At 44.5% G+C, this 22964-nt stretch overlaps 1 protein-coding gene across 2 annotated transcripts in view; it reads left to right on the forward strand.

Moving 5' to 3' along the window:
• LOC143692139 (uncharacterized) overlaps positions 1-2644 on the forward strand; it is a 69810-nt gene extending 67166 nt beyond the window's left edge. Inside the window, exons 3-4 of one of the 2 annotated variants that reach the window (XM_077171704.1) lie at positions 59-99; positions 181-1109. In XM_077171704.1, the coding sequence (XP_077027819.1) occupies positions 59-99; positions 181-490 (351 nt within the window). In that variant the 3' untranslated portion in view covers positions 491-1109. Of the gene's footprint in view, positions 1-58; positions 100-180; positions 1110-2162 lie in introns of those variants that run through there. The other variant, XR_013180002.1, reaches the window with a different exon arrangement.
• Positions 2645-22964: the final 20320 nt, after the last annotated feature.

The raw sequence follows: 22964 nt of genomic DNA on the forward strand, positions 1-22964 counted from the left end.
GACTCACAGGTGAGTGTTACACAGCAGCATGCTAAGTGTGTACCTATTCTTTTTGCAGGTATCTTCTGGGCACCCTCTGGAGTCAAATCAAGATTTGAGGTGAGCCGGGGCAGGGGTGCGGAGGAGCCCCGGGGATTACTGTTTTTGATGGCAATAGTCACCTTTTCCGTTTTGTCTTAGGTACCCTGAGGAGCCTCGTAGCCAAAGGTTGGAAACGACAGCACCGAGGCACACACGGAGCATGTTTCAACATCCACGTCTGACCGAGGATGGATTTTGTCTGCTCCTTTTCCAAAAGCTGAGTGTTGGGGCCAGTGGTTTGGAGAAGGGGAAAAACCTTTACTATCACAGAGGGCAATTTGATGTCAGCTTAGCAGAGAGGTCTGTAGTGGGACCGGCTCTCTGGAAGAAAAGGGAGAGGGTTTCTCCTCTGCCTGACCAGAGCCTTTGCTGGGCAGGGCAGTTCCGACCCATCTCAGGATTCTCGTGAACTTTGCGTCGTCCGCCTTCCTCGGCCCGACGTCGTCACGGATCTTTCCCCCGAGGAGCTCGCCTTCAGGTCCGGAGCTACAGCCACGGTCACCTGGCCGTTGGCTTGCTTCTCTAGGCTTGCTGAGCCTCTCGAGCATCCTCTTAACTGCTGTGGCACTAACTTCTTTTAACGAGTTACATTTCATTATCACGTGCTATCGTCATAGGGCTTCCTCTCCTTTGGCATCATCAGCCTCTGGCACATCTTGCGCTAGGCATCTCGGGTCCCTAAGGGGACAGTGCCAGGCAGTTGCCACTTGTCTCTGTGTTATGTCACCTGTGTCTATGTTGTCCGTGTCTATGTTGTCCATGTCTGTGTCCATTGTCTTCCACGTCATAGGCCTTTGTTACGTCTCGATGCTTTATCAGCACTATTCTGTGCCATATAGGCCGTATTCTACTCACGTTCCTTCTGGATATCCCTTATTCTGGCATCTTTACATTTTTACTCTTTGAGACAGGAATGTCTCAAACGGACAAGATGTTCTCATCCATCTTCCTTCTCACTACCAGCTTTGGTAGTGCCTTTTTTTCCATGCCATTCTCTTGGACTGCTAGAGGGAGCATCTTACACCCTCCTCATGTGACTGCAGTACTTCTATAGGTTCCATCTTCTGAAGGGTATAGGACTCAAGAATTCATCTTCCAGCAAGTTATCTCAAGTCCTGGCTTATATTGTGTGTACCTGTGCTGGCTTATACTGTATGTACCTACCCTCTATGTACACTTGCACTGTATGCATCGACTTACATTGTTGTGTGTACTTATATTGTACCACTTATGGTTGGAGCTGCCCTGCCTGGGCACGTAGTCACAGTTAGGTAGAAGAGTTATAAAAATTTTACTGTTCATCTGTCTTTTATGGGATTTTGGGTAGAAAACTTATTGGTTCAGAGTGGAGACAAGTCCTAGCTGTCAGATAGCCACTCGTTGACCGCTTCCTGTCGTCTCACAGGTCCCCGAGGCTACCGATTTCCCCAGAACCTACCAACTGACGTCAAGGAGCGCAGCCAGATGATGTGTCGCAGCACGTTCTTCAGCGTCTCGAGTAAGGGCCGCAGCGAGCGTGTAAGTGGGAAGAGCGTGTGAGCGTGTGTGAGAGCACGTGTCTGTGTCTGTCTGCGTCTGCTCATCTCTGCATGTGTCAGCGCATGCCGACTGGATTACTGGATTTAACCTTGTGTGTGTGACTTTTGCTTTTCAAGTTTTTCAACTCATTTTCAAATTTAGAATAAAAAATCCCCAGCTGGGTTTCCCCCCCCCCCCCCCCCCGGCTGTTTTTTTTTTCCTTGGTCCCGGTCAGTCTGTGAGGCGACGTTCATCACCAGAGTTTGGGCGCGGCCTGTCCAGGGACCGGGGTTTTCGTCAAGCAGGAGGATTTTTTTGAGGCTCCCGGGAACCACGTTCCCGAGGACCAATGATTGCTGGGGTGTAATTTAGCAGTTGTGATGAGAGGGATGGTGACTTCGTGTGTCATCTGAAGGGGGTGTTAATGGTAGATGAGTGGTGTTTTTTGTGTGCTTTTGTTGATTTGGGTTTCCTATAACAATAAATCCACATGTAATGAAAATAGAAAAAGGTTATCATCTTGTGTTAATATGTGTGTTGTGTTGTATTGCTCTGTATTGCAGGGTGAGCACAGGGTGAACTCTCCTCCTTGCTGTGACACCTGGGCTGGCAGGGATGACACAGTGACCTCGGCCGGCCGATGCTGCCTGTGCCATCACCTGGCACTGACGTGTTTGATGAAAATCCTTTTGCTGGGATTTTTCTCCTGAGAAGCCTCAGAACAGAAATGGAACCAATAACGATCTGCTGGCTGTGGAGTGTGGGCTGGAGATGGTTTAGCAACAGGGGCATCTTGGATTAGTCTCCTGTGCAGTGTCTACTTGATGACCAATCATGGTCCAGCTGCGTCGGGGCTGTGAGCAGTCCCAGGTTTTTATTATTCATTCCTTTCCAGCTTTCTGATGTCTCCTTGCTCTTTTAGTATAGTTCTACTATCTCATTTTCTTTTAATATAATAGAGATCGTAAAATAATATTTCAGCCTTCTGAGAGGTGGAGTCAAGATTCTCGTCTCTTCCCTCGTCCTGGGGACCCTCAAACACCGCCACAATCAGCAGCCGAGCGGGTTTGTGCGAGCCTCCCAGTAACCCTCGGCTGGTCCCGAGTCGGCAGACACCGGGGGGCAGCCCTGACATGGCCGAGAGCGGGGAGACACTGTCTGTGCCCCGAGGGTGCTGAGGGTACCGGGGCTGGGCCCCTGTGCAGCACAAGAGACACCAGAGACAGCGGTAGATGATAAAGGGCCGACTCTTAGCAGGGGTTAATCCAAGGTTTTATTAGGAGTCCCAAAGGAGCTCCTGCACCTCAGGGGCCTCCTGCCAAGCCCCAGGGAGATGTGCCAAGGTTACATTTAAAGCGAGGTGGAAACAGAAAGTAGATAACATTTTACCAACCAATAAGTGACCCTAAGGGATGGATGCTGGGGCATAGACATACAGGACAGCGTATGGGGCAAGGCTCGGGGGGCTGACCCCTGGCCTCTGGCTAATCACTGGATGACTTGTACGAAACTTCTGCATGGAGGGGATGGGAGGCTGAGTCATTGACAGAGAGCCAGGGTGGGGGTTTGGGGATGATCTCATCCCGGGAGAGGGATAACACAGGGAGAAGGAGGGGGGTACAGTTTGGGATAAACCATTTGGGAAAAATATAGGGATACAAAACAAAATGACTTCAAAGTATTATAAAGTATAAAAATGCACTACAGCAGGTTTGGGCAGCACCAAATAAAATGTAATAAAATGCTTTAAAAATAGAAAAATTACGAATAAAAATTAAATAAAAGTAAAAAAACCAAATTAATTTAAAATAAATGAAAAACAAAATAAAAACTGTAAAGTGCTGTAAGAGTTCCATAAAAGGTAGTGCCGTAATGCAAGACCCTCAAACACCACCACAATCACCAGCTTGAGTTGGTCTGGGCAGCACTAAATAAAAAAAAATAAAAACCTTTAAAAATAGAAAAATTAAAAATAAAAAATACAATTAAAAAATTAAATAAAAGCTTTAAAAATAGAATAATTAAAAATAAAAAATAAATAAAAAATAAAATTAGAAAAATAAAATAAAAGCTTTAAAAATAGAAAAATAAAAAAATTAAAAAATTAAATAAAAACTTTAAAAATAGAAAAATTAAAAATTAAAAATAAAAAATAAAATAAGAAAAATAAAATAAAAGCTTTAAAAATAGAAAAATAAAAATTAAAATTAAAAAATAAAATAAATGCTTTAAAAATAGAAAAGTTAAAAATAAGAAATAAATAAAAAATAAAATTAGAAAAATAAAAGCTTTAAAAATAGAAAAATAAAAAATAAAATTAAAAAATAAAATTAAAGCTCTAAAAAAAAAATTCACAATAAAAATTAAATAAAAAGTAAAAATAAAAAAATAAATGCTTTAAAAATAGAAAAAATTAAACTTAAAAAAAAATAAAAGTCTTTAGAAATATAAAAATTAAAAATAGTAAGTAAATAAAAAAAATAAAATAAAAACGTTAAATATAGAAAAATTAAAAATAATAAGTAAATAAAAAATAAAATTAAGAAAATAAAATAAAAATGCTTTAAAAATAGAAAAATTAAAAATAAAAATTAAATAAAAGTAAAAAAACCAAATTAATTTAAAATAAATGAAAAACAAAATAAAAACTGTAAAGTGCTGTAAGAATTCCATAAAAGGTAGTGTCGTAATGTAAGACCCTCACACACCACCACAATCACCAGCTTGAGTTGGTCTGGGCAGCACTAAATAAAAAAAAAATAAAAACTTTAAAAATAGAAAAATAAAAATTTAATAAAAAAAAAAAAAAAAGCTTTATAAATAGAAAAATTAAAAATAAAAATTTAATCAAAAATATAACTAGAAAAATAAATGTTTTAAAAATTGAAAAATAAAAATAAAATTAAAAAATAAAATTAAAGCTCTAAAAGTAGAAACATTTTTAAAAAATTAAATAAAAATAAAAAAATAAAAGCTTTAAAAATAGAAAAATTAAAAATTAAATAAAAATAAAATTTAAAAAATAAAATAAAAAGCTTTAGAAATAGAAAAATTAAAAATAATAAGTAAAAAATAGAATTAGAAAAATTAAATAAAAGCTTGAAAAATTAAAAATAAACATTAAGGAAAAAATAAAATTAAAAAAAAAATTAAAATAGATGAAAAACAAAATAAAAACCGTAAAGTGCTGTAAAGTACCATAAAAGTTCCATAAAGGGTAATGCCATAAAGCGCGACTGTCGCAAAAGTTGCTGTAAAGCGCGGCTGTCGCAAAAGGTGTCGTAAAGCGCGAATGTCGTAAAACTGGCATAAAGCGTGGTTGTCGCGCTTTACGGCACTACCTTATATGGAACTTTAACAGTACTTTACAGCACTTTACGGATTTTATTTGGTTTTTCATTATTTTTTAATTAATTTTATTTTTTAATTTTATTTTTATTTAATATTTATTTTTAATTTTTCTACTTTTACAGCTTTTTTATTTTTTAAATTTTATTTTATTTAATTTTTAGTTTTGATTTTTTTGCTTTTAAAGCTTTTATTTTATTTTTTTCATTTAATTTTTATTTTTGATTTCTGTATTTTTAAAGCTTTTTATTTTTTAAATTTTATTTTTATCTTTAATTTTTAGTTTTAATTTTTCTATTTTTAAAGCATTTAATTTTTTTTTGTTTTCGTTTTGATCTTTTTATTTTTAAAGCTTTTATTTGATTTTTTATTTTTTATTTAATTTTTATTTTTGATTTTTCTATTTTTAAAGCTTTTTATTTTTTAATTTTATTTTTTATTTAATTTTTATTTTTGATTTTTCCATTTTTAAAGCATTTTTTTATTATTTAATTTTTAGTTTTGTTTTTTCTATTTTTAAAGCTTTTTATTTTTTTTAATTTTTTATTTCATTTTTATTTTTAATTTTTCTATGTATAAAGCTTTTTATTTTATTTTATTTGGTGCTGTCCAGACCAACTCAAGCTGGTGATTGTGGTGGTGTTTGAGGGCCTTGCAGTTACCCCGATTAATAGGTAAGAGATGATGTTTGGAGGCCACAGTGTTACAGGTAGGGGTTAAACAGTTTTTTACGGTCTTTCAGGTGATTTTTCAGGGATTTTTAAGGATACTTTAAGGTGTTTTTTTCAGGAGTTTTTAGGAATTCTCTGGAAATGTTTAGGATACCTTTAGGGCTTTTAAAATAATTTTTAGGGTGTTTTAATGACTGTCTTACCGGGGCGCCCCAGCCACCCAAGCCACCCCGTGCCGGCGCCGCGGCGCTCCAGCCCAGCCTCCCGTCAGCGCCGCCCGTGGTCGCTTCCCCTCTCCTGCCGCCGCCGCTGCATGGCGGGCCGAGCTGCGCCTTCCCCACCGCACCCTCCCGCTACAGAGCTGCTGGATGGTGTGGCTCCGCCGCCTCCTACAACCACGGACGTCCCGGCATTGCCTTCCACGGCTGCAGCCGCAGCCCCGTTCCCGTTCCCGCAGCTCCGCCGCCTCCCACACCCCCCGGCCCGCCCGCCGCCATGATGACTGCCTGCGCTGCAGTAGTGACGGAACCCATGCATGCGCAGTTGCTACAACCCCAGCACCAATGATATCACTCTGCGCCAACTCATCGAACCACAGCGCTGCTTCAGGGATCAGCCGCACGCATGCGCAGTTCTATCTCCACGGCCCGCTGCCACCCACCACTGCTTTCGCCGCAGCTTTGGCACAGCCCGATCCCGGTTCCGAGCCGCTGCGTGCCGCTGTCCGGCCACAGCCGGCATCCCTGTGCCCTGTCACGCCACTTCTGCCGCCACTGTGTCTATACACGGCACCACAGCAGGCGAAAACTGCAGCGCCTTGCATGTATCCTTCTGCGTCTCTCCTTCTGCCGGGCACCGAGAGATCCCTCCGCAGTGCCGCGCGTAACTGTGCACAACCGATACCTGATGTGCCTCCGTGCTTTCGCCTTCCACACTCCTAGCACCCAGTGGGACTACTTTGTGTCACGATTCGTCTGCACAGCCACATCCATGCACACAAACCGTGCGACGAGGAGGAGGAGGAGGAGGCTGGAATATGACAGCTGCTTTAATAAATACAGGACAGACAGAGAATTATTTTGCCCCTGCAAATGCCAACCCTTTGATCCCAACACAAAAGAATTTTGAAAAAGAACTGTTCCCAAATAGCACCAGAATCCCCTCAGTGTTTGGGACAGATTTCTTGACCCAAAATTAGACAGTAAACCCTGAAAATTCGCCAGCATTAATGCCAAAATTAGAAAACTCACAAAAATCTTTTGATAATTTTCAACTAACAGATTGGTGTGAAAAATGCCAATCACTTGCTTTTAAAATTTTGAAAGTTTAATAGTAATAAAATGGTTATAAAAACAGTAATACAATTAGAGTAATAATAATTTGGACAATTTGAATTAGGACAATATGAGACAACAAAAACAAAGAGTTACGGACGTCCCGGTACCTTTTTCTGGGCAGCACGAGCCCGAAAAAGGACCCCCGTTAACAAAGGATTAACCTTTAAAAGCCATAGCCTGTTGCATATTCATACACTTCATACATGGTGCATAAATTCCATTCTAATACAGGATTCTGTCTGGTCATCATCCACTTCTTCCTTCTAATCCTTACGGTGCCTTGGAGGCAGGAAGAAGTTCGTTTCTTCTGATAAGAGGGCAATAAATTCTTTTTCTCTGAAAGATTTAGGTGTCCTGTGGCTGCTATCTTGCTGCAAGTCCTTTCTTTAAAAAAAGTATCTTACATAGCATCGTTTCTATTTTAACAGTTTTTGTAACCTAAAACTATATTTAACACACTACTTAAGAGAGTTAATACAGCATTACTTTCTAACACAACACATATAATATTAATTTTAATATTTCCAAAAAGCCAATCATAAAATACACGCACTTTTCACAATCCCCACTCTTATTCTTTGTAAATCCTTTGGCTTGAGCAGTATTTCTTATCTACTTGCATCTTCTGGACTATGCGGGCAAAATAAAACAGGGGATTACACAAGGAAGAAATATAAAAATAGTTGCAACACATAAAATGAAAGACCTTAATTTCTTCTAATACATTACCCTACCAGCTAGGTTTTAACATTGTTATCTAATTTTTGGACCGGTACCTGGATTATTATATGCATATATATTTTTTTCTTCTTTGATTTCTTTTGCTTTTTCTAGAATGACTTTTCTGTGGTCATCAATTTTCAACAATTTGATATATTAAACTTTCCACAAACACCCCCTTCTTTGGCCAATAAGTAGTCTAAAGCCAACCTATTCTGATACCCTACAGTTTTTGTTTGGCTTAGCTGACTTGATATCAACTCCAATGCCTGGGCAGCTCCATTTGCTATCATTTCTATAACTGCTTGGAGTCTTGTAATACGACTCAATAGATAATTTGGGGTCAATACACAGTTAAGTTGCTGTGCCGGTTTTACCTTTTTGTTTATTATTTGTTTTTTTACCAAATCTCGAACCGTATCTTCAAGATTAAATGTAAAACAAATCCATCTCTCTCCTTTTGGATATTCAATTCCAAATCTATTACCACTTTTTCCTAAGTTTCTTGTAATCCAATAATTTACTCCCTTTTGCCTACAGGTTCTTAATTTGGATGGGTTATAACAGTGGCTGTTGACATAGGTGTGTGTAATTAAAGAGGAACTTTGGTATCTTTCCACGTGATGCTTTCTGCAGCATTTGTGACACAATCTTCTGGTATCCCGAAAGGGAAAAGAGAACAAATGAGTGCCAGAAGCAGGAATAACAGAGGTCCAGTATGGCTTATACTCCCATCTCCCAGGCCTGTGAGGTTGCAGCCCATAGCAGGTGTATTTGATCTTCTCGGTGGTGAAATACAGAGGCCAATCTGGTCTTGCCCTCTATTTCCTTGTCACTTTCTCTTAACTAATTTCCAGGCAAATTGGTTTTGACACCCTTTAACTGTGGTCTCTTACCATTCTTCAGGTATCTCTCATTCAACAGGCAGTAATAATTCCCATCCACAAAGCTAAGTTATTACTTTAACACTTTTTGCAATAAGAGCATAAATGTTGTGAACTACAATACTAATTATTCTCACAATTCAAGCATTTACTTATAACCCAGCTAGCATGTCCAGTATTGGAATGAATCAAAGTTTACTGATGGAAATGGTAATTCCCCTTCTCCCCTGTACAATTCTCAGGCTAAGGTCGGAACACAAAAACAGTCTTGATCCTTCTATCTGGAGTATTCCTCCCCTAAGGAGATGTTTTATTCAGGCCGTGCTTGAAACCAGTGGTATAAGCATTGTCTTCTGAATTCAGTGTTATTCTTTGTACATTTCTTGGATCATTTTGCTTTTTCCAAACTATTACCGCTCAGTCCCCATTGGAAAGTCAGTTTGGTATCACCCGGTTTAAATGTGATAGTCCATTGATTCTGCTGGCATGAATTCACCCTTTTTCCGTGATTCTGATTGTTGCTTCGGTAGTACCTGGATAGGACTTCTTAATAGCATAGTAATAAAAGTAAGATAATACTGCATTAACTTTTACCATTCACTTTTCTTCCAAACTTTCTGGGTTTAGCTAAAAGCTTTTTCCACAGCAGCCTCTTCTTCTTCTATCCAGCTGTGCTAATAGCTGCAGAGGCAAATTCTTATTTTTGTGAGTTACAGTTAGTTAAATAAGAAAAGCTAGACCAATTTTAACACTAGATGTATCACATCTATTGCTTTTTACTTTTTGGGCAGCATTTAATTGTTTTTGCCTTACAAAACCATTCTTCAGGAAAAAAAACCAAAAACCAAAAAACTTCTTTTTAACAGCAAACAAAACATACAAAAGAAAAGACCCAAAATCTTCTTACTTAAGAAAAACAAACCACTTTGTGAGGTTTGGAGAGCCAGCAATCTCTGCTTTGATTTTATCTTTTAGTGCTAGCCCCCTCCCGCTCTTTTCACGGCCTTGCTGTCAATGCCATGCTGCCACTTCGCTGCAGGGCCGGAGCAGGGGAGAACAGCCACGGGCATGGGGACCCTGGGGGCAGCCTTGGGTCCCTTTTGCCCTCTCTCTCTCTCCTTCTCTCTCTTTCTCTTTCCTTCTCTCTCTCGGCCCACTTACCGGGGCCGACACTGCCATCCTCGACTCGGGACCCCGGCAGTCTGGGAGCCCCCCCGGCAGTTCCGCCACGGAGCCAGCCCGCTCCTGCCCGGCAAACCCGTGTGTCCCCTGCTGCCAGCACCGCCGCCGGGTCACCTCCACGGATCGGTGCCTGCCGCAGCCTCCGAGACCCCGCCGCTCGTAGGGAGCGGTCAGACACCTCCCAACCTTGACAACCCCAAACTTGGCGTCCCCAGGTTCTCCTGACATTCTTTTCCTTTCTCTAGTCAACTTATCCTCTTTTCCCTTCAAGGAGGGCCTGTTCTGCTAAACCCTTTCTGGACCTCAGTTCAGCATTGAATAACCTCCTAACAACTGTGTGTTAAGACACTTCCCTGCCTTTCATGCAAAAACCCCACATTCACACTTCTGCTCTCTTCTAGCACCAAAATGTCATCACTTCACATTCTAACATCTCAGAGTTTGCTAACCACCTCCCTACTTCAACTTCTCTTTCTTCTCTTCTTACCTGTTTGTTTTTTTTTTTTTTTTTTTTTTAATTCAACAGACCTCAGATGGTACGAGGTGAACCTAACTAAATTACTTCCAAAAGTAGGCTTACAACTTTCTTTTACTAGGATTGCAGTAGCTGTTAAATACCTACTGGCTAGCTGTGGCTTACTGAGTCTAACATCTTTGATATATAAGCTACTAGATACTTTTTTACTCTTCCTTACTCTTGAATTAAAATTTTATGAGCTACTCCATTTTCTGTATTTATGTATAAACGATAAAGGATTTTTCTAACAAAGGTAAGCTTAAAGCTGGTACTTAGGCTAGTTTTAAGTTAACTCTTTTAATTTAACAATATCTTCTTTGGTCCGTTTTATATCATCTCCTTCTGTCAATTTTTTTCATACACGAATTTTGCTACTTGTGCGTACCCCTCAATGTATAATCTATAATATTTCAATAATCTAGGTAATTTTCTGATCTCTCTCTTTGAAGAGGGAGGGAGAATGAATAAAATTCTTGCAATTTTCTCATGGTTGGTTTTCTAGCTACTTTTATTTATTAAGTGTCTAAGATATTTTACCACTGGGTAGTGAGTCTGAGTTCTTTTATTAACCTCCCTTTAATCTTATACTAGTCTATAACTGCCATCAGACTTTACTGGGGGGAAAGGGATATTATGAGGAAACATACAAGGTTCTAATGCCCCATCCTTTATTAGTCCTTCTATGACTGGCTTCAAATCTTCCCGTCCTTCTAAAGATACAGGATACTGACGTACACGTACGGGACAATCTCGTCTCTCAATTGTAACCCTTATGGGGTCAATATTTAATCCTCCCCTATTTCCTTCTCCAGCTCAAACTTCTTTGTCGATTTTTTTTTCTTCATCCTCTTGGCCTAATTTTAAAACTCTAGCTGTCATTTTCCCATTTTCTGATATAACTCCTATTCTTAATTGCACTTGTAAGACTCTTCCCAATAAATTGCTACCTGCCCCTGGGACCAATAAGACATCTCCCATCCAAATTCTAGTTTCTTCCCTCAATTACTACATCTTTAATGACCAGAAATGTAAAACTTTCTCTTTTTGCCCCTGTTACTTTCACTATATGTTTGCTCACACTATAACTTTTTGGAATATTTAACAGGCAGGTTCTCTCTGCCCCTGTGTCTATTACAAATTCCAGTTCTTCTTCTTGGGGACCCACTTTTAAAGTTATCACAGGCTCCAGATGGTATTTGTCCCCCCCAAAAAATTAGAGCTTATGACCTCCCTATTCCTCCTCTGTGCCCATCTCTTTAAAGATTTTCAGATCTTCCGCTTACTTAGGACCATTTTCCTATTTCTCTTAAGTTTGTTTATCTATTTAGCTGAAGTTTCTTCTTTCCCCTCTAAAAGCTGTCCCTTAAAAACTTTTTTTTTTCCTGCATTTCGCCTTTGATATGCTGTCTCATTTATTCCTTTGATTATGTAATTATGATAATTATTCACGTCTTTACTCCCCTCCTTATTATTTTTACCCCACTCAGGAGGTACAGTTGGCATTTTTTCTTCTCTGGGGGTCCCCACAGATTATCTTTTTTCCTAAGCTTTTATTTCAGCTGCTCTGATTGCCTTTCTTCCTGAGAAAAATATTATTTTCATTACAGACCTCATCTCTTCTCAAATATAAATGTTTGGACCTAAAAATTGGTCTAATTGTTCAGCTATGCCTATGGGATCCTCCAAATATCCCTTTTATTTATTTCTTAAAATTTCAGACCTCAGACGAAGTCAAAGGAGCATTCACAAACCCTGGTCCGCCCCCTCCTATGGGAACCTCTTTTAATGGAAATAGACCAATCCCTTTATCCCATTCTTTTTGGATTTTTATCTTCTATAGCTTTTCTCCCGTATTTTTAGGATGAATCAGGAGAGGGCTTTCTTTTACCAGAACTTTTAGTGTTTCGATAAGGTGATTCCTTTAGAGAGTTCCGCTGAGCAGCCGGAGCTGTGGTTACCAAGGGAAGGGAGCTCAGGGCAGGACGGGGGAACTCGGCACAGCTCACGGTCTCGATGCTCCAAAGGCGGGGTCTGCAGCCGGGATCGTCCCAGGGGCTGTTCCGGTGCAGACCGAGCTGCAGCGTGGATCGGCCCCACATGGCTCACGGCGGCTGATCCGGCAGAGACAAAGCCGGCGACTGACCCCGGCTGCAGCGGCGGGAGCCGAGCAGAGTCAGGGCAGCCGGGGATGGGACAGACGGGACCCCCCCTCGGTGCGGTCAGCGCGGTACCCACGGTGCACACGGCAGGATGGACCCCCCGCCCCTTGCGCCGGCACGGCCAGCGGAGCGGCCGCGGGCCAGGCGGCCGGGACCGGGACAGACGGACCGGGACAGACGGACTGTGCCGGAGCCGACACAGAGGCTGGGGCAGCCGCGAACGAGTGGGGGAACAAACGGGAATGGATGAGGTAATATTTCTATAAGCAAGATTGAAATGAAAGCGAGCTTTGAGATCCCTCAGTTACTGAACAACAGGAAAACAACGGTGTGGCCAGCTGAAGGTAATCCCCTTTGATGAAACAACACCTTCTGCCTGTAGACAGCTCCAAGGGGCCCAGCAGACCCTACTAGCTTGGCAGAAGGGGTCCAAAGAGGAGCTTTTAGGGTTTAAAATGTCCCACAGTATGGTAATGAGGTGATTCTTATAGGCCGTATGGAAATGCTATAGCATTTGTGTATTGTACTAGATTGGTTAGTGAGAAGTAGAATATTCAACACAGAAGATGATTTATTATATTGTAATGGGAACTTCACTCTCTTGACCTTTTACTCACTTACCCCTTTTTACTCTTATGCTTTTGCTCTCTTACCTTTTTACGCTCTTACCCTCTCATCGTCTCAACCCCTCTCTTCTCTCAGGCCTGCTCTGAGCTGTGGCTGGCAGCTCCCAGCAGGCCCCTGCACCCAGGCCCTTTGCAATAAACCTCAAGTTCCAAAAGGCCCCTGCCCCCGGGCCCTTTGCAATAAACCCCAAGTTCCACGACCCGGCTTCAGAGATCACTCGTCCCGACTGTGCTACCCCCCGATGCTCCTACAGGTAGAAACTGACTCACTAGCAAGGAAAAATCCTTCCAAAGTATTTTTTTCTATTTTTATCCTCCGAGTATTCCAACTTTTGCTAAATTTCTACAGATTGGTGTTCAAATTACCATTTCTGACCAGTGCAGAGACAAATGATGAAACATTCCTGAGTTATTCTTACTCTTCAACTTTTGGAAGTAGCCAGCACTCAATTTGCATGATCTAACCAAAGTAGCCATTTCACAGAAAAGCACTTTCTATAGCAATATTGAAAAACTATAGATTGAGGTAAAACCATCAAGTTTCTGCCCTCACTGCTGCAAAGTCACATGTTTGAAGACCATCCCACTGAATTTTCTAAAGATGTGTGAATGTGTCATCTGGACCACAGGAGATAAAGCAGGGTTAAAACGCTGGCTGAGCAAAACTGAAGTTAACAAACACAAGGTTCATCAACCTTGTAATAGAAGCTTGCAGAAACCTATCAACGCTTATCCAATAAAGCCCTGTGGCACTTTGTTCTTCCCACTCCTCCCAAATCTCCATCCGTCTGAGCCAGCATCAGCAGGAAATTTTGCACGGAAGCTTGCCAGATAAAATAGCTATATCATCTGCCATTAGTTTTAGAGAGTTATTCAAAAATAGATTAAAAATTATATATTATTTTTTAGCTGTGTCCTAAGTTAGGGATGGGCCAAGTCTTGTGTCTTTGTCTCACAGAAAGGTGGTTCACGTGTCCTTTAATATCATATGTGCAAATATTTCCAATCTGCATTCTGCCTTATCAGAAGGCTAATTAATTACTTTATTATAGTATATTACATTACATCTAAACTGAATCTGCCAAGTACTCAACCCTGCACACACCACACACTACTCGTTACTGTCACCCAACAGACCCGACACACACACACACTTGGCCCCGACAGGCCAAGGAAACAAAACACCATCACTTTGGGTGAACAATCTCCACGTTGCATTCTACTTCAGCACAAACAGAGGCACAGCAAATGAGATAAGAATTGTTTTTCCTTCCTCTCAGGTTCAGAGAATGTGAATCCCAGAAATATTCTTGGGAAGAATTGTACCTTGCTTTTCTCTGTGAAGAGAAATGCGGTGACAGGTGCACCCTGGCCTCCAGGGCAAAGAATCACGGAACGGTTTGGGTGGGAAGGGACCTTGAGGTTTATCTTTGCTTTATCCAACACTTCAACAGGCAAGAGGGGGCTCATCTGCTTCAGAGCTGCTTGCTTTTCTCACACCTTTCACAAGCAAAGCCTGAAGCAGACCCTCCCAAGTTGCCCTATCGACCAGGGGACCCCTTAGCACTCGGTGACACTGCCAGCAAAACCTCAAACTTTTACTCACACAGGGACGAGGCCGTGCACTCGGTCGTAACCCAGATTCACTTTTTCCAACAGTAGCCTCGAACTTCCTTTGTTCTCTCTGCAGGCCTTTTTGCAAGCACACCAATTAACAGACTACACAAGTTTCACCAGCAGACTTCAGCTAAATCCAAAATTGGTTTCTACCCCGAGTAAAATTTCCAACCCCCTGTTCCAACCTGCAATGTTTGGAATTTTAGGAGGTGGCAGCCCACTCGAGATCAAAGGTCCCGGGCAGGGTGCAGGCCCACGGACACAGATGCCATCCCTTTTCCAAGGGAAACTAAACTCATCACCCCAGTTTCCTTACATCAGTTTGCCGAAGATGTTCGGCACTCCCAGGTCACTCAGAGTTCTCGTTGCTGCAGACTCGGTCTTGGAGTTACGCTTCCTCCTAACACTCACCTCCTCACCTCAGCCCCCTGCTGCTGCGTCCCTTTCTCCACCCCTAACCCTACTCTATTTTCCAGCCCGCCCTTGCTCCATCCCTCACTCCGCTCTTAACCCGTCCCACCACACTTCCCGCTCCATCCGTTACTTCACCCACCGCCCACCCGTGAGTCCCCTGCAGCAGCACGCAGGAGCCCGAACCCTCGGAGGACGGCGCAGCTCTCGCAGCAGGACAACACCCAGGCGAGACAGGCAGGGACAACGTCTGTGCGCTGCAGGGTGTCACAGGGGGCTGCGGGCTGAGGGGAGGGGGCTGGAGAGTGACACAGAGGATGGGGGGAGCTGAGAGGCAGAAGGGGGCTTTAGGAGCAACTGGGGGGCTCCAGGGTGGCACAGAGATGCTGAGAGGCTGGGAGTGGGGAACTTGAGGGTGACAAGAAGAGAGTGAGGGGAAGCAGATGCTTTGAGGGGCAAAGTGGGGGCTGCTTGAGGGTGACAGGTGAACCACCCCTCACACCACCCCTAACCAGGTGGAGAGTGCACGGTGGAGGCCAGGGGGCCAAGGGACAACGTCAGAGGTCTCGGGGTGGCACGCAGACATTGCGGGCTGAGGGGCAAGGAGGGGGAGGCTTGACAGACGGAGAGCTCACACTGAGGGTTAGGGGTACAAAAGACACAGGGTACCAGGTAGGGTTAGGGTACAGGTGCAGCAGCCCTCAACCCAACCCCAAGGTCACCCTAAAGAGCACCCCTAGGACCCCAGTTTTCCCCAACAGCAGCACAAGGCAGTAACCCCAATGCTGGGACATCCCCAGAACTCTCCCAGCAGCTGCAGGCAGCAACCCTAATAAAAAGATAGCAATGATGTTTGTGGTCTAGAGAGTGACAGGTAGGGGTTGGGTGCTGAGCAGTTTTTTAGGGTTTTTTTTAGGGTTTTTCTCATGGCTTTAAAAGGATAGTTTAGGGCTTTTTTGGAGGAGTTTTCCAGGAATTTTCTGGTAACGTTTAGGATACTTTTAGGGCTTTTTCAGGGCTTTTAAAAGATTTTGTTAGGGTATTTTAAGGACTTTCTTAGTACTTTTAAGAATTGTTTGGGGGGGGATTTGGCTATTCTTGGGGTTCTTTTAGGACTATTGAGGGTATGTGGAGGACTTTTTAGGGTTAGGGTATTTTTAGGGGTTTTGAGGAAATTTTTAGGTTATTTAGGATCTTATCAGGGTATTTTAAAGATTTTGGGGTATTTTTTGAGCTCTTTTTGGACTACTTAGGGTATATTTAGGGATTTCTAAAGGTTCTTTGGGGATTTTTAGGGGTTTTTTAAAAGTAGGCTATTTCCAGTGTATTCTAACAGCATTCTGAGGCTGTTTTTAGGTTTTCATGGGGTTTTTAGCACATTTTGAAGATTAGGAGGTTTTCTGGGAATTTTTAGGTTTTTTTAGGGTCTTTTCATGGCACAACACATGGAGGCTGAGGGGCAGCTTGAGGGGCACTGTGGGGGCCTGAGGGTGACAGAGGCTGGGAGCTGAGGGAGGAACAGGGAGAGGGGACAGCGGGTGACACACAGAGATGCTGAGGGTGGCAGGGGCAGCTGTAGGGTGACACAGAGAAGCTGGGGGCTGAGGGGCAAAGGAGAGGGGTCAAGGGTGACACACAGGAGCTGAGGGCTGGGGGGCAGAGGGACCGGATGAGGGGTAAAGGGAGAGGGCTTGAGGGCTGGACAGTCCAGTGGAGATCAGGGGTGCACAGTACAACTGTACCACCCCTCACCCCAGCCCTAACCTCAGCCTAAGCAGCCCCCCTAAAAACAGCCTTTTCTACCAACAGCAGCACAACACAGCAACCCTAACAGCGAGACCAGACAGCAACCCTCACACAGTAGGACAATGACAGAACCCTCAGAGGACAACAGACCCACTGCAAAAAGGTAGGGACGACATCTGTGGGCTAGACAGCAAGAGGTAGAGTTCGGAGACTGAGCATGTCTTTTTGAGTTTTTTTTTCCAGGACTTTTAAAGCTATTTAGGGGATTTTGGAAGGGAGTTTTCTGGGACTACTTAGGGTATTGTTGGGGCTTTTTCAAAGCCATTTTATGAGTCTTTAGCATATTTGGAAGATTACGGTCAGGGTCAGAGAAAACACCCTCCGAAAAGGCAGAGTTTTAGGACTGCAGCGGAATGCTTTAGAAAGGGGTCAGCAATGGCACAGCGGGTCGGGTCCCACGCCGCCAGTCCAAAGGTTGTAAGTTTTAGACCCAGCTAAGTTGTTGTGGTTAGGGTTAGATGCTCTCAGCTTTGGTCTGGGAGAACTTCTGCACAGAAAAACTCACCCCCCACATCTCCCGACGCCAGTTTGCAGGAGGTGCTCGGCACTGCCAGGGCAGCCCGAGTTCTCGGCGGGGGCAGCTTCGCTCCCGGAGAAATCCCGCGCCGGCCCTCTTCCCCGTAAAGCCAAACTCAGCCCCGCTGCGCGTCGACGTCCGTTCGCAGGAGGCACGTGGCACTCCAAGGGCGGCAAGAGTTCTCGGCGTCGGCAGCCGCGGTCCGTGAGAAATCGTTCTCTGCAGTTTTGGAGGCCGAATCGCAGTTTCGGCCACGGGCACACAGAGAGGAAAGACGGTTAATTTCCTTAGAAAGGAAAGTCTGGCACCCCATGGTTTAAGGGGCAGACGAAGGGCTGTGCAGAGGAAGGAACTCATCACAGGACCTTTCTTCACCTCATGCCCCACTCCAAGGTCTAGCAGCCCCCCTGTGACCAGCTGCTTTCAGAGGGTTACCCAGTCACACCCGCACAGGGAGCTGCTAGTCCAGAGGGGCTAACAGGGGCATCCCAAGGGTCCCTCCAGGAACTACGGTCGGAGCATCCAGCACGGACTAGGGAGCAGCCAGACCCACCTCGGCACGGAGCATCACTTTGAGAAAATGCCAAGCGAAGAGCCCTTTTGCCAAGGGGCAGCATCTGAGCAGGCCAGGCAGCATATCGGGTTCCAGGAGAGGGCTTTCAACTTTCCCCTTTTACTGTGTCAGTCCCTCCCCAGGGCCCCCAGACCCTCCACAGCACTCCCAGAAAGGAGAGAGGTTATTAGGAGAAAAAGGGTTTAGAGAAAAGGGAAAAAGCTTCCTTTTCCTTTATTTTTTGTGTTTAAACTGGGAGGGACTCTGCTTCCCCTGCCATTTTAATGGTCTCAGTTGAAAGAATCCCTGCCTTTTCTATGCTGTTAGGGGTGTTAATTGACAGGGAGTCCTCATTTTCTATTATTTTCCAGTTTAGAAAATAATAAACTGGAAAATAATAGAAAATAAGTTTAAGTAGAAGGGGAAAATATTGAAAATGTTTCTTATGGGTTTGAATTAAGGGTAGCCAGCCCCTTTTTGTTGTCCTGAGGCCTAAATTGAGGGAGAAGCCCAGCTATCTCTCCATAAGAGTTTGAACTGAGCAAAAAATCCCTCTTTTTTCATCACTGGAGAGATTTAAAGTGATGAAAACCCCTCTTTTGCCAGTACTTAAGGAGAATAAATTAAAGGGCAGAAGCTATTTATTTGCCATTGTATTAGTTTCAGTAGAGGTAACTGCCCCATTTCCTCTGTTTAAGGGGTGCACTGGAAGGAAGCTCTGCCTTTTTCAGCATTTCAAGGGTTTAAAATACATTTCAGGGCCCTTCTTTCTGTGCCGTAGGACCAAGTACCTCAGAGCAGGGTGAGCCTGGCATGCACTTAACCCTTACACTGCCTGGAAAGCTTTTATTTTTCTTATTTTTATTTATAATGTAGATAGGCCTAATTAGAGGTCCCAAGGAGACTTAGACTATTCATATCATAAGCATTCTTCTCCACCCAGCTCTGTCACACGTGAAGTACTACCTAGTAGCCAGTAAGGAATAATTATAAGTAAATTAACAGCAAATTACCCAATTTATCTAGTTATGCTGCCTAAACAGAAAGTTTTATTTCTCACCAGTTTTCTGCCCTTTTACTCTAAGTAGTTGTGGCAAAAAAGAAAGTGCTGTTATTTTTCTGAAGAGTTTTCTTCTATAACAAGCCCTTTGCTCCCCTTGAATTTGAGTCAGAGGAGCCAAACAGCTGTAGCTTCTCTGAGGGCTTTTATGCCCGGTGGGATCAGCCCCCTCCCTTTTCCCGGGTGCCATGGGAACGAGAGGCGGGCACCATCAGGGGTATATTAACCCCAGCTTTTGCTGAGGGGCTTCATTCCCTCACTGGGCTGTGCTGAGATAAGAGCTCTCCTCTCATTTCAGAGAAGAGGCTCTTTCAGCTTATCTCAGCTTGTTTTCAGTAGGTGTTTCTGGGCACCTAAAGCAACAGAGGCTTTGAACATACTGTGAAGAAAACAGCATAGAATACAGGGACTATTTAAGTTCACAATTTTGGGTTTTGTGTTTAGGGGTGGTAAAGTGCATTTGTAATTTCGGGTTTTGTTCATATTTTGTTATGTATTTTTTTTTTAGGAAGAGTGCAGCTTCCAGAGGCTCCAGGTTGTGTCAACTACAACACTTTTCAGCAGATTCATCATGTCACAAGAGGGATCTGCCTAGCGTCAAAGATGATGTTTGAGATTGAGGCTTCAGGTGAGTTGAGGATTGTGACTAGGAGAGGGAGGCTGAGCAGGTATCCAGTTAGGAGTTATTGTTGGGGGGGTGGTTTTGAAGGCAGCAGGGTGAGAAAGGGTGTTTATTTGAGCCCCCACCCCAAGGCTTTTCAGAAGCCTAGCAGAGGCATTCACATGTCTTACAACACACAAGGTCACCCACTGCACTCACAGGAATGCCATTTCACTTTGCCTTTCTCTAACCCAGGTGCCAATCATAATAATGGCCACAGCCTTGGAATCAGGATGAAGCTGGAACCTGAAGGAGCCAGGCACACTCAGGAGAGGGCAAGTAGCTGACTTGCTGGGATTTGGCCTACATAACTCTAAACTCATACATTGGTTTTGTTTTTCTTTATTGTAGCTGACCGAGAGGCTAACAGGCGATCACGGGGCCCTCCGAGGCAGACTCATTTCAGGCGCAACGTGGATCCACATCACCGATCATCCGAAAGATAAGTCAGGGCCACGGCCTGGAGATGGGATGATGGGAGAGTAGTGGGTTGGGAGTTCCTGGGACAGATTTAAAAATTAGCAGAGGGAAAAGCAATCTTCTCCAAGGGGCCTCTCAGGACAGCTAAAGGGAGAGGCTCTCCTTTTGATGGCAGCTTTCAGGCGGGCAGCGCAGAACAGTTCCGGTCCACGTCATGTTGTCCAGTGTACCGTGTTACCTAGTGTGTCTTTGGGGTCCCTTTTGCCTTTTCCCCTCGAGACCCTCACCACAAGCATAATGCGTCGTGTTTAACGTCCCCCCGTTGGTCACGTTCTGTGTCACGGGTGTCCGCACACATTTGTGCCGGAGCTGCCCTGCCCTGCCGCATAGCCTGCTGCAATCGGACAAGTCCCAGGGACTTGCAGTTTGTGGGGTGTTGTCAGACTCTAGATGATATTCCTAGGTAGACAGAAGATGTTTGGAGCTGTGAAGTTATCCTGCAGCCCTTTGACTTTTGTCCTCACTTTCTTTCAGACGCAGAAGGATAAAATCCAGGGCAAAATCCATCCACCCATCCCAAGTGAGGAGGTTCCCCCGAGCAGGTCAGTCACCGTTTGTCTCTGCAGGGAGAGTGTAAAGTGTGACTCTGTTACAGCACTTCTCTTTTTCTTTTTAGGAGGTAAAGCTGGACATCAGCAGTCAAGGTGAGCTGGGCAAGGTGAGCATTGAGTAGCGTACAGAAGCAGTTGTTATTGCTCCAGTCTCATTTTCTAAGCATCCGTTCCTGTTTCTGCGCTTTAGGCAATCCACTCGGAGTACGCCGAGCCCCAGTCACCAACCGGCGGACGCGCCGGGTGCGCCGCTCTCCCGAGCCCTGCGGAAGAATCACGGGACTCGTCGATGAAGCCTCTGCCTTTTCTGTTTAAAGGTGTCACCAGGGTAGCCTTGGGCACTGGCCGAGGAGTCACAGTGAGTCGGGGAAGTAGGGAGGCGGAGCTCGGGTCCACTCAGGTTTCAGCAATGCCACATGACCTCGTCTCCTTTTAACCCAGGCTTACCCCGTGACAATGGCATCAGCCTCAGAGCGTGGCCTAAGGGTGCGGCCCCCGGAGCCAGGCCTTCTTAGGAGAACGGTGAGTAGCAGAATTGTTGGGTTTTGGCCAGTGTGCTGCAGAGATCATGCATTGATATTTGGATTTCTTTCATATAGCTGACTAAGAAACCACAACAACAACCGTTGAACAACGGTGCCAGCAGGAACTTCCCAGATGTTGAGGCTGCCTTCTTTTGCACCTGACACGGACCTGCATCCCCAGATGTCTGAGAGATAAGTAGAGGGCTACAACCCACGGAGGGGATGAAAGCGGGGCGCAGGGTAGGGACCCACCGGGAGGGGTTTTTGAGTCTCCTTTGGAGATGGGGGTGTCCATGAAGCAGACACTCTTAGGCCCCATAAAAGCAAAACCTGACTTTTGATCACAGCGCTGAGGTGTGCAGGGCAGAGCAGTCCCGGTGTGTATCGTGTCACTTGTCTTTTGTGTATTATGTGTGTTTGGATATGTCATGTCTTTTACCTTAGGCCTTGGTGGGGCCTGTCAGAAACCCTGGCATCATTGTTAGCATCTGTGATCTCTGCATTCGTTGGCCTGGCACCAGTGCCATAGAACTTTTGACTCAGAAGCTCAGACAGGCATCAGACTCTCTTCTCTCTTTAGAAGCATCCGGTCAGGTGGCTTTTCAGGTCTTGTTCTGAGCTGTCTGGACAGCTATGTCCCGCCAGGATCCATTATGGCGGACTAGGACTCGAAGGAACGTGAGGGCAGGTAGAGGCTTCTGGCTGTATGTTTCTTCGGCATCCATTTTTGCAGTTCTTGGAATAAATCATTCAGTTAGCATCTTTTTTGTCCAGGTTTCTCTGAGCCTCATCAGCTCACCATCGGTCTCACCTCGGTCATCTCCTTTTGCATTCTCTCAGTCCTCGCAGCCATTTTCCTTGCCAGGAGATTTCTGTCCGTGTCGCGTCCCCGTTGTTTGTCACGTCCCGTCCCGTGTCACGGGTGTCTGCACACATTTGTGCCGGAGCTGCTCTGCCCTGCCACATAGCCTGGTGCAATAGGAGAAGTCCCGGGGACTTGAAGTTTGTAATGCGGGGTGTAGTTGGACTCTAGATGCCCACAAGATATCTGGAGCTCTTAAGTTATCTTGCAACAGTTTGACTCTTGTCCTAACTTTTTTTTCAGATTCAGATGGATTAAATCCGTGCCAGAGGGCCCCATCCCGGGTGAGTAGTTTCCCCCGAGCAGGTGAGGCACCATTTGTCTCTGCAACAGAAGTGTATGTGGTGACTCTGTTACAGCTCTGTTCTTTGTCTTTCTTTTTAGGAACTAAGTCTGGATACCAGCAGTCAAGGTGAGCAGTGGAGAGAAGTAGCTGTTATTGCTCCAGTCTCAGTTTCTGGTGCTGCTTTAAGCTTCCATTCTCTTTTTTGTGCTTTAGGCAATCCACTCGGAGCCTGCCAAGCCCCCGTCACCAGCCGGCTGATGCACCGGGTTCCCTGCACGTGTGAGCCCTGCGGATGCATTACAGGACCTGGTGATGAAACCCTGAACTCTATTTAAAGGTGCCATCCAGGTGGCCTTCAGCAGCTGCCGAGGAGTTGCAGTGAGTAGGGGAAGTAGGGAGGAGGAGCCAGGTTCCACTCAGGTTTCAGCCATGCCAAATCACCTCCTCTCCACTTAACCCAGGCACCCCCTGTGACGACAGCCTCGGTCTCCGAGCGTGCCCGAAGCGTGCGGCCCGAGCAGCTGAGCATTCTTAGGAGCATGGGTGAGTAGCAGACTTGTGGGGTTTTGGCCGATGGGCTGCCAAGATCGGGC

This window comes from Agelaius phoeniceus, chromosome Z, assembly GCF_051311805.1.
Source record: "Agelaius phoeniceus isolate bAgePho1 chromosome Z, bAgePho1.hap1, whole genome shotgun sequence".
NCBI classification, from domain to species: domain Eukaryota; kingdom Metazoa; phylum Chordata; class Aves; order Passeriformes; family Icteridae; genus Agelaius; species Agelaius phoeniceus.